The following is a 12076-nucleotide window of genomic DNA, read 5'->3' as shown; positions in this document are numbered from 1 at the left end:
GTCCGTTGGTGCCATCCTCCTTTCCCTCCCCTACTCCCCCGCACAGATAACTGCTCCATCCAAAGTCAAACCAAAACAATGATAACTTCAAGCGCAAATTTCAAGGGCAAATCAACACCCGTCTCCCCAACCTGATGGAAAACAGGGCACCACCGGCAGTGCCCCAAGGGTGGAGGAGGAGAGGGAGGAGACTCTGGTGGGATCCTGCACCTTTTATTAGCATTTGAACCTAGAGGAAGCTCTTTCTGGGGCCAGTAGGTCACCCCTCCCAGAGCAGCAGGCCCGCAGAGTGTTGAGTCAGATCCTGGACAGTCTCTCCCCATCTTCCAACCAAAATAAGAGGTGGGGAGGTAGTTAACATTTATGGACCATCTATGAGAACCAGATACTTTATATGCATATTCTCATTTCATTCTCCTAACCTCGTGAGCTGGGCTTTATTATTATTTTTCAATTTTGCGGGGCAGGGGGGTGATGAGTCTCACCCCGCATGTAAGCAACAGACCCAGGATTTGAACTCGTGTGTCTTGTTCCAGATTTCCCAGATCACCTCCAGGCAACTGCCCAGAGGGAGGGAAGCTGGGCTGACCCAGGGTTTTGCTCCAGGTGTAGCCCTCCTGGATGATAGTGCTGCATTTTGCAAAGCTGCTGTCCCGCCCACCAGCCCCTGGACTTCTCTGGGGCTCATCTCTGGTTTCCTGCCTCTAGGAGGTCCCCTCTGACTTCTGAGAGTAGGTGACCCTTCTGACTCACAGCTTCACTGCTGGGAAATGGCGCCGGAGGGGCTGCACCAACTACCCCTCCCCCACACCCATTCCTCCAGACTAAAGGATGTCCAGCCTGAAGAAGCAGGGAGGCGCACGGGGCTGGCAACTCGGGCCACCTCAGCAGCTCCTTCCTGGACCTCCAGGGCAGTGAGATGTCCAGACCCAGCCTCCTGGGCACTGCTGCCCAGAGGTGAGGAGGCAAACTGGGCACAGAGGTCAGAGGGGAATCCAAGTGGCAGGAAGAGGCTTAAACTGTAACTTGGAGAGATTGAGGTTAGATGGGTGATGGGGGGGCCGGGGACAATCCCTGCCCTCCTCAGTCTCCCTGCAGCTTCGGCTCAGCCTCGGCTTCCTCTCTCTGGTCTGTTCCCACCCCCACCCTTTCCCACCGCTTCTCCCTCCTCCCAGCTGCTCTTCTTTCCTTCCCTAACCGTGAAGTTTCTCAGGGAGTTGCCTATACACATATCTCCCCCAACCCCCACCCCTTCCCTCTCTGCCTGACAGAAACAGGTAAACACACATACACGCTATCCCGGGTTTGGCCCCGAGTCCCCTGTTTGGACCGGGATTTGAGCCCCAGTTCTTGTCCTGAGCTGAGGCCTTTCCTCACCAGGCGTCTAGGGGCCTCCATCATTTCCCTTGACAGGAGCAGTGGGTGTCTGGGCAGATGGGAATGTGGGGGAGCTGAGGAGGACCCTCTCCGAGGCAGGAAGCTCCCACTCCTGTAGTTAAAATACTCCAGCAGCAACTTGAGGAAGCCATCTGGCCCAGATCTCTCAGGCACCGCCTAGCTCTCAACAGCAACCCTACAGTAACAAATCAGTATACCTAAGAGATACCCTTAGGCTCTAGAAGTGTCTCCAGAGGTGGCCTGAACTTGAGTCCTGTTCCATTTTATCATCTTTAGGATTAGCACTAGGCACTGACATTTGCAGAAACTAGCTGAGCATTGTCCTAAATTTCTGGGGGTGGAAAGTATAGAGTTCTGGACCTCCAGTCCTAAGTGCCGGCCCCACCCCAGCGGCTGTGCTGGTTCCATGGGAGAATGGGCACGAGCCCATCCTGCCAGTCCAGCCATGCCCTCCAGTGCCCACCTGAAGAGGGAGCTCAGCTCCGCCACCAACAGGCGCTCAGAGCCCCAGAGAGGGCCTACGGGGGTGCGGATTCAGAGGTCTTAGCTCAGGCTCGGGCTCATCCTAACTTCCCCTGTTACAGAAGGAGACAGACTTAGTCTTAGAGGAAACCAGAATTTGTTATAAATAGAAGGGAGAGAGAGAACCGCTGTGGATTATAAACACCCTGTCAGTCCTAAAAAACCCCAACTATTTTTGGTTTCAAATGTTAATGACAGTTTAATTAATACTCCATATAACCTCAGACATGGACTCTTCATCTGCTTTCAACTTTGCCATGCTGCCCATGAGGGCCAAAGGCAGGAGGAGCAGGTGTGGGCAAATTCTCAATGTCACAGAATGCTAGGGTTGAAAAGAACCCAAAGATCATCTAATTTTACAGCTTTGTTTTCAGGTGAAGAGACCAAGGCCCAGACAGGTAAAGAGACTTGTCCACAGTTGTATGATAAGCTGGTGAGCGGGGACCCTGGGACTAAACGCATGGTCCCATAGTCCCAGAGCAGGGCAGCTCCCCCAACAGCACGGAAGGACCCAGAGGCCATATGTGAGTTTATGGTTTGGATAAAAGTGAAGACTGTACAAAATAACAGATAGCTTGGAAGCCCAAGTGTGGCGCTCCGAGTCAGAGATCTGGGTTCAGATTCCAGCTCTGCCACTCGCTAGCTATGTAACCCCTTGGTGAGTTACGGAGCTACTGCAAACATCCATTCCCTCACCCCAAAATGAGGATAATCACCCTCGCCTCATCGCAGGACTATGATGAGGTTGAGATAAGGTAACCTGGATCAAGCACCCAGTACTATGCTCAGCGCAAAATGGATAGTAATTTCCTTCACGTTGCCGTTGCCCATGGATTCTCTGCCCCTTCTTCAGTGGGCCTCTGTCCTCCAAGTGGACATAAAGAAGTTTTTTGCAGGACAGGGAGTCTCCAAGATGAGTGTGGATGAGCCTGGTGCAGACAAGGTGATGAGGTTTGGCTGGCCCGGGTACTCCTTGTTGATCCAGGGAGGTGGAAGAGTTACTCAGCCTCTGCTGGCCACTTAGTGGGGCAGCCCGGGGAAGGGGGCCAGGGGAAGTGTTTGCAGAACGCAGGAAGGAGCCTGGCATGCTGGATCCCTTCTGTACACAAACAGTCCTGGTCTCAGCCCCACTGGAGGTTAGCTGGAGGGCATCTCAGCTTCATTTTACTCACCACATGTGCTACACTGTGCCAAGGATGTTACATAAGATTTCTCATTTAATCCTCACAACAATCTCCGAGGTAAATACTGTTATTGTCCCCATTTTGCAGAAGAGGAAATGGGCTCAGAGGTCACTTGGCCAGGGCAATAGTCATTAGTGCTGTGCACCAAATATTTCCGGCCCTCTGCTTCTGTCACAAGGGCAGGACTACATGTCCTCTGTGTTAGCTATGGCCATGTGACTGACTTTGACCAGTGACGTGTGGGCCAAACTGACACGTATCACTTTTAGGTGGAAGCTTTAGGAGCTCCCGGTGCCCTCACACCACTTCGTGTTTTGTATGGAGTTTAAGTGAGAAATAAACTTTTATTGTGTTAAGCCCCTGAAATTACAGGCTTATATGTTACCTTGGCATAGCCTAGCCTAAAGTCAGTAAAGGGGCAGAGCCAGAATTCAGAGCCTTGGTCCATAAAGATCCCAAAGGGCCCCAGTACCTTTTAGGACTCCTTGTGCATATCTAGAACTCACAGAAGCCCTGTGGGGCTGTAGAAAGGGGGCAGGCAGCCTCTCTGCCTCCGCTTATCTCTACTCCTGATTTGACTAACCTTTTGCCATGTTTCCAGATTGCTGGGTCCCAAATGAGCGTGGTTCCATATTAACCGTTTGAGGGCTTGGGGGTCTCCTGGCAGCTGTCCCAAGCTATCCCTAGGGGATCAGGAGCCACTCTGAGAAGTAATCAGAAGAAATCCAAGGGACTTCCAGTGCTGCTGCCCATCGCTTGCCTGGGAAACTGTTCTCAAGTTGGGTATCAGGACGCACCTGTGTGAACCCCAGTTCAGAGCTCCTGGAGGAAGCCGATCGTGGAGTGGATAGATGCTCTCAGGGCACACGCCGAGCAATGACAGCTACCATTTCGGAACATTGTGTCAGGCATTGTTTAAATGCTTCATGTAGTGCTCACAACAACCCTAGGAGGTAGGAACAGCTACCATCCCTGTATTAACAAAGGACACCAGGAGTTGCCCAGGGTCACACCACAAGCGATAGAGCAGGGGTCGAACCCACCCAGGCAAGCTGATTTCCTGTTTCATCCTGTGTTGAATTACAGTGAAGAATAAGGATGGATCTAGGCCTTGGTGGCTGCTGAGCTAAAAAAACAAGCAGAGCACCCTGAGAAGTCACCTGCTTCATAGGTCCACACAATGCCTTGCACACAAATGTTCATAGAAGTTTTATTTGTCATAGCCCCAGACTAGAAACCCGAATGTCCATCAACAGATGAATGGATAAACTGATGTAGGTCGAATAATAGAATACTATCAGCAATAAGAAGGAAAACTATTGGGGATGCCTGGGTGGCTCAGTTGGTTAAGCGTCGGCCTTCAGCTCAGGTCATGCTCTCGGGGTCCTTGGATCGATCCCCACATCGGGCTCCCTGCTCAGCGGGGAGTCTGCTTCTCCCTCTGCCTCTGCTGCTCCCCCTGCTTATACACACACTCTCTCTCTGACAAATAAATAAAATCTTAAAAAAAAAAAAAAAGGAAAACTACCAATGGTACAGCATGGATGAACCTCAAAGTAATTATGCTGAGTGAAAGAAGCCAGACCTGGGCCCAGGGGGCAGTGAGGGTGCAGAGAAGAGGGAGGCAGGGGCAGTGAACAGAGCAGGGAGCAGCAGAGGGGGGATTACTAATAAGCACCAAGAAATTTGGGGGGTGGTGGACAGAGTGGTGTTGGTTCCATGGCTGTGTATACATCTTTCAGAAGTAATCAAATTGAGCACACAGACTATGTGCAGTTTATTATATATTACAACTCAACAAACTTTTTTTAAAAAGGTAACTTGCTCTGACTTCTTTGCTCCAACAGGGGTGCAGAGCAGCTGGTAACTGTTCCTGGGTCTTCGGGACAATGAACTGCAGCCCTGTGCCCTGCCCCAGGTGGCCTGTGGGCTCATTGAGGGTCCCCTCTCCCCCAGAAGGGACAGGGGTGGGGAATTAGCAGACACAAAAGGAACAAGAAGGGAGCCAAGCAGGGAAAGCAAAAGAGAGGGGAAGAAAAGAGATGATGCCAAGGAAGGAGGAAGGAAAGGGGCAGAACCCCTAGCCCCAAACGTGGTGGTGAGGAGGGGGCCTCCGAGGCAGTCCTAGCCAGGAACCCAGAGAAGCCACGTCCCCTTGCTTCAGAGGCCACCCTGGTAAGCCCCTTCCCTCTGAGTAAGTTGACAAATAAGCCCCACCCTGCCTAGGAGCTAGTGATTTCGAGTCCCCAAGGATGCAGCAATGCCTTGGATTTTAATACATATTTGCTTCAGCCAGACCACGCAGAGCAAATTGCCAGCAAACAAACATTTAACACTTTAAAAATAGGAGGAGATGGGGGAGGGTGTCAGAGACTTGGAGGGAGGTGGTGGGGGGAGATTGCACAAGATTAACCTCTGAAGGACGCCTTTACACAAATATACCAGGTTGTGAATTTTACGGGACAGTAATGAATGCCAGCACACCAGGCTGTGTGTGCGTGTGTGCGTGTGTGCGTGTGCGTGCACGCTGAATCTCACGGGATGATTCTAGGAGAATTTCAAAGGCCCTTTGACAATGACAGCCTGCGTTGGGCTGAGGTGACATAATCTCTTGAAAAATTAATCTGTGTCTTTCCCCCCACGCTTGTGCTTCCTGACACTTGTCCCTCTGAGAGAGGAGAAGCTTCACCTTGAGGAGAATTAGCCGGGCCTGGGCGGATGCAGGGACATCTCAGCGGCGACAAGTGCTGAAAGCCGCCCCCCCCAGTCAACCTCGGTCTGCATGTTGCCCGAGAACAGTCCCACATGGGACACCCACCTCATTGAGCCCTCATCCAGACTGATTTGTATAAACTGCCCCAAAGCAGAAGGTGGGGTCTCTGCCTCCCCCCACCAAAGCGGCAGTGGTGGTACTTGGGTGTGACAGGAGAGTGGGGTAACCACCCTCATTACAGTAGGTTAGACATGAAATTGCTGTTTTATAGACAAAAGAGATAGAATATCAGCGATTTCAAATGATTCAATCTAATACACCCGGTTTAGCAGTCGACGTGGTGTGCTGTCATGCATTCACCCTCTCTCCCTCCCCTTCTCATCTCTCCCTTTTTCCCCTCCTTCTTTCCTCCCTCCTTCCTTTGCGCTTTGCTGGGGATACAAACTTGATAAAGAAACTCACTGTCCTTGAGGAACTCTCAGTAGAAAAAACAAACTTTAAACTCCTGGTTACACTACACGGTAATAAATGCCGTAATAAAAGTTATCACACAATACAAAAGCCCTAAGGAAGAGACAACGGAGTGGAGTGTACCCAGGCCATCGGGGAAGACAGAGGTCGACCGCAGCGGCATTTGCTGGGTGCAGAAAGGCACCGCGAGTGGGGGCTTGTGAGTGTGGCCTGGGCCAGGAGGGGCTGCGCTGAGGGTGGGGCCCACTTGGCAGGGTGCGGGAAGGGTCTTGGGCCAGGTAAGCGGGGGACGGGGTGGGGGTTGGGGGGCATTGTCGGGGGGATCCTCACAACAATGCAAGAAGTCAGCAGCTCAAGAAGAGGGTCCAGGCTCTTGTCTGGCCCCTGGCATCACTACTTCTCGGCCAAGTGACTCTGGGTAATTCACTTAGTCTTTCCGAAGGTGTGTTTCCATCACAGAATGGGATTCACAAGGACGCCTAGTTTACAGACAGCGCTGAAAGACTGAATGAGATGTCGCCGGCCGGGCACTTAGTGAACTGGGCTCCCTGAATACCAGATCTTGGAAACCAACATCTCACCGGCCTTTCTGAAGTTCGACAGAGGCTGAGGTCTCCTCCTGGCTCCTCCCACTGACTTGGGAAGTTGGGTGTCTATGGCTCTGTCCTTCTCTGGGGCTTGGTTTGCTTTCGCTGCATGGAAAGAGTCACCTGGCTCCATCAGCTGTCAGCCCCACGGCAGGAGTGACATGTTATTGGGATCAGATGCCAGAAAAATGGGGGTCAAGGTCAACTCTGGGTTGGCAGTGCCTTCCATAGTGGCTTCTCCGGAAGCAGGAACTGGCCTCTCCAACCACGGGCTGTCCTGGGAGCAGGCAGGGCCTGTGGGGGATGCAGTCTAATGCAGAGATCCCTGGGCTGACGGTCACATTGCCCGGCTTTCCCTAAGAGGCCCAGGACGTCCCCTGAGCTCAGTGTCCTCCCAACTTAAGGGTCTGGCTCTCTCACTGGCCAGCATCAGACAGAATCAAAGCCACAGCTTCTTACCAAGGGCTGGGTCTTTACATGGTCACCGTCACACCTTTCAACACCCTGGAAGTAGGAACTAGTCCCCCATTTTACGGAAGGAGGAGCAGAAGCTTAAGAGGATTGTGTGAACGGCCTGACATCACAGCATGGAGGTAGGTGAACGGGATTCAGGTGTAAATGGGTCTGGCTTCCAAGTCTATGCTCTGAAACCCGTTGCAGAGAGTAGCCATATGTTTCCTTTAAGAATCACTCAGCCCCGTCGAGAGCAGGGCCTACACGTGCATGGAGACCAGAGCCAGGGAGCTCCTCCCTACTCTGAAGATAGTCTGGAACTGGGCCCATCCTCACTGGTTTTCCAGAGACCGTCCATCTGAGCTTCACACCTGCCAGATGGGAGGGCTCTTCTAGTCTCCACGGCCGGCATGAGGCTTTGTGCCCATTCCCTCCCACCAGCGGCACCCCCGCCCCTTTTGGCAGACCCCGCACCCAGCAGCTGGGCCCCAAGTCTGCAGGGAATCAATAAGGAGAAGATAGGGGTCCAGCAGACACTGCCTCTGGCCTGTGTCCCCTGGCGACAGAAGGCGGCCCCTCCGGCCCCTCCGGGTACAGTGTCTCTGTCCGACAGTCCTGCTCAGCAGAGGGGCATGTCTCCCCGCACGCCGGCCTGCTCCCCTCCGCTCCTACCTCCGTCCTCCTCCTTCCACACCGTTCCTTTCAGGCTTTATGGGAGCAGCCTGGCAGCCAGGCGCGTGTAGGGCTGAGGTGAAGTCCGGCTTGTTGCCCCTTGAGGCAGAGCACCTCCTCCCTGCCTTCCCTGGCCCGGACAGACAGCCAGTGTGGTGGAGGCTGCCGAACCCCGGCGGGTGACGCGGGGCAGGGAGCTGGTGGAGGGGAGGGTCCCCGCTGCTCACCCTTGTCCTGCATTTATTAACAGTTACGGAGACACTGGTCTGGGTTGAAAAGCGCTCAGCTTTGGGGGGCTAACTTCAAATAAAGTGGACCTGCTCCTGATTTCGTGAAGCTAGCCCCTGGCTAGGGTAACAATAAACAAGCAGTTATGATCCCCGCTGTACTGGAGGTGGGGGAGGGCGCCATGTTTCTGGGCCAGGCTTCAGAGGGTTGTTCAGGGAAAGCTTTCTGCAGGAAGCAGTAGCAAAGCTGAGCATTGAAAGATGACTAGGGAGGGATCCGTAGGACTGAGGGTTCTGGCGGCAGGAGAGGGGGGGACCAGGCCCTGTGTGAGGGCTAGGCCTGGGGGGGAGCGGGGGAGACGTGTAAGCAGAGGCAAGGGTTTGCACGACATTCTGAGGATTTGGGGGTGCCTTGAAGGCTTTTAAGCAAAGGAATACGACAACAGACTTCTCCTTTCAGAAAGATCGGAGACAGACTAGGGGGAAGAGAAGAGAGGAGGCCAGGAGGGCAGGCCAGAGGCTCTTGCAATAGAAGAAGTGTGAAACGGGGCTGCCTGGGTGGCTCAGTTGGTTAAGCGTCTGCCTTCAGCTCAGGTCATGATCTCGGGGTCCTGGGATCGAGCCCCGCATTGGGCTCCTTGCTCAGCGGGGAGCCTGCTTCTCCCTCTGCCTCCATCCCTTTCCCTCCACCCCCACCCCACTTGTGCTCGCTCTGTCTCAAATAAATAAATAAAGATCTTAAAGAAACAAGAAGAGGCATGAAGCGTTGATTGAACATATCAGGAAAGTCACCGTGGACACAAAGACAAGCTTGGGAACTGCTTAGGAGGATGAGTCTGGGGGGTCAAGCTGGGAGCCCAGGACAACACCCAGACTTCTGGTTTGAACAGCGGGTGGGTTTCCTTGAGACCAGCAACACCGGAGTAGCAGCCGTCTACGGGGAAAGGACAGCAAGGCTGAATTTGGACACGATGTGCTTTGGGCGCTTTGGACATACGTGAGTTGTCAGGGAGAAGGATACAGAGACATGGAGGTTCGCTCCAGCCATATGGAATTGGGAATTATCAACACAGACACGGCTGAGATGTGAGTGGCTAAGAGCATCCAGGGACACTTCCCAAGTGGAAAGAGGGATCAAGGACACAGACCCCTGAGGAGTCAATCCCCCACCAGAGAGGTAGCTGGGCCAGGCGAGAGCTCACAGGGAAGTGAGGGCTTGGAGCACTTGAAAGGTAGGAGGGAATTCGGGAGAGCCAGGGGTGCAGGCATGTCAGGAAGGAGAGAGAGGTAAGTCGTTCCTAATGCTGCCTAGAAATCAAGGAAGGTAAGGACTTGGGGTCCCCTAGATTGGCAACAAGGTTGTGGGAGATACTGGTGAACGATGGGCAGAAGGCAGGCTGCATGCGGATGAGAAATGGGAACTAGGCATGAAAACGTGGATGAGGAGACAACCTGGGGAAGAAGTTTGGTCTTCAGGAATGCACTAGACAGACAGACAGAGAGATAGACAGACCGACCTCACGTAGGTAGACAGGACGGCCGGAAGGACATGCTGTGAAGATGGAAACACCTCAAATGTGACCTGCAGACAGAGGGAGGAGGGGGCGAGGGGGAGACAGGAGACTGGCTGGGGGAGAATCTGAGGAGGGGTCAGGAGGGAGGAGAGCAAGAGACAAAGGGCGTGAGTTCCTCGCTTGGTGAGAGGAGCTGAGGGAGGGGCCCTGTGGCAGCAAACAGCAAGCTGTTGAGGGGAGGCGTGGGGGAGGCCGCTGGTGCTGAGGCTTGAGGAGAGGAGCCCGGACAGAGCCCGGGACCACAGCTCTGCAGCCAGCGGGCATCCCCCTGCCCTCACAGTCTGGGGCTTTGCCAGGGGGCTGTGGGGTGGCCCAGCGGTCACCGCAGCCACGGCCAGCGCCGGGCAAGCTCGGTGAGGAAGGAGTATCCGGCGAAAGGCACCGCTGGGACTTGGGGGGCTGAACTCGGCCTCTCGCTTGCCGGCTGTGTGAGCAGAGGTGCGCCCCGCCACCTCTCTGGGCTGCCACTGCCGCATCCTTAAAACCCTTTAACTACTTAGAGAAGACCTGCTTCGCGAAGCTGGGATAAGAACGAGATGGACATGGTGTGGAAATGCTTTGTACGTAGAATGTGCGAACTCCCTGGGCACAGGGGAGCGTGGGGCACTGGCGGGTGGGAGCCACTTGGTAAATCGTAGCCACCGGTACTCACTACCGCTTGGTGTGGGCGAGAGGAGCCGTGGAAAGTGTAGATCTTTGATGTCCAAGGGTACAAACACTTGAGGGACCCGAGGCCTGTGTCAGCAGTGGGCTCTGGCCAAAGAGACAGGGTCATAGCTTTAAAGAAGGTTGGCCTTGGCGTGACCAGGGATGCGGGGCCGTGACTGGTAAGGCCACCGGTCCTTCCTGGGGCTACGGGGCCCCAGTCAGTGGAACTGGCGGCAGACTTCCAGGAGAATCCACATTCTCCACGATGGGCCCCTCTTGGCCGCGTGCGGGATAACAATCCAGACGGCCCTTCCCTTCGGTCCTCCCAGGCCCAGGCTCCCCAGCCCATGAGCAGGGAATGGAATGGGGAAGAGGGAAGAGTGAGGAAAAAAAGAGTAGGAAACGTTTCCAAAAAAGGAGACAAGCAGGGGCCAGGTGCCAATGTCATAGGCCTGGAGCCTTTAACGTCCTGCTGGTGGGAGTGGCCTTCTGCCAGCCAGACACTGGCACTGACAGGCCTATTTGAAAGACGTTAGAGGCTCCATCCAACTGTGCCTCTTGCTGGTGTGGAGAGGGGCCTGTCAATCTACTTCTTCTTCTTTTTTTTTTTCTATAAGATTTTATTTATTTATTTGACAGAGAGAGACACAGCGAGAGAGGGAACACAAGCAGGGGGAGTGGGAGAGGGAGAAGCAGGCTTCCCGCGGGGCAGGGAGCCCGATGCGGGGCTCGATCCCAGGACCCTGGGATCATGACCTGAGCCGGAGGCAGACGCCTAATGACTGAGCCACCCAGGCGCCCCGCGTCAATCTACTTCTTCCCGACTTTTTGCAGTGGTTCCTGACCACCCCTACTCAGCCCATCCATTGAGCTGCAGAGAGAGCGCGGGGGGCCCCCGTGGTGGGCTAACCCTTCTCCGCCCCAGCAACCCCTCCCTCGCCATGGGGCTTGCTAGGTCTAAGCCCACGCTGCTGCTGGGTGGGCCTTCACAGCCTGGGGGGGATCAGGGTCTCCTGGGAGCCCTGATGCAGGTCAAGGCTGCCCAGCGAGGACCTGAGGCTCCAGCATCCAAGGGCACTGGCCGGACCCTCTGGGGACCCTTGTCTTTTCAGTAGCTCTGTGGCTGCCACCTCCACTTCCTCTGGTGTCATCTGGCAGGCATCTGCCAGGGCCTGGCCGGTCGCCAGGACAAAGTCAGCATCAGCCGCCAAGGTGTCCAGGCCCCCTCGAACCAGAGCCTGCAGGGAGGACAGAGGCTGGGTGGGCTCTCCCGGGGAGCTGTCTCAGGGGTCTGCCTCTACTGGCCTGCCCAGGCGAGCCCAGGGCCAGCCCTTGAATGCTGCCCACAGCTCTGTCCCCGCCCCCACCTCACCTCTTGAATCAGCTGGGCTGTCGCTGGAGTCTGGCACCAAGGACTACTCTCCTTGGTCCTACGGCTGCGGGATGCTTCCTCAGGCAGAGACGCCGGGGTGGGGCTCCTCTTCTCCTCAGGCAGGGGAGACTCAGCCCTGGCACGCTGTTCCAAATGCACAAAAGTGAAGACCCCAACAGGGATGTTGGAGCCCACTGGGATCCAGTGAAACTCCAGCTCTTCAGAGGGAGCCTCTGCCAAGACCCACAGAGAGAG

At 54.8% G+C, this 12076-nt stretch overlaps 1 protein-coding gene across 1 annotated transcript in view; it reads right to left on the bottom strand.

The window, feature by feature from the left end:
• Window positions 1–11296: 11296 nt before the first annotated feature.
• The window catches only part of CACNA1S (calcium voltage-gated channel subunit alpha1 S), a 68060-nt gene continuing 67280 nt past the window's right edge, over window positions 11297–12076 (bottom strand). The window contains exons 43-44 of the mRNA XM_027611501.2: window positions 11822–11965; window positions 11297–11687 (exon numbers count right to left, since the gene is read on the bottom strand). Coding sequence (XP_027467302.1) covers window positions 11436–11687; window positions 11822–11965 — 396 coding nt within the window. The 3' untranslated portion in view covers window positions 11297–11435. The remainder of the gene's footprint in view (window positions 11688–11821; window positions 11966–12076) is intronic.

This window comes from Zalophus californianus, chromosome 10, assembly GCF_009762305.2.
Source record: "Zalophus californianus isolate mZalCal1 chromosome 10, mZalCal1.pri.v2, whole genome shotgun sequence".
Lineage (NCBI taxonomy): Eukaryota > Metazoa > Chordata > Mammalia > Carnivora > Otariidae > Zalophus > Zalophus californianus.
This window is presented reverse-complemented; position numbering and strand designations above follow the sequence as displayed.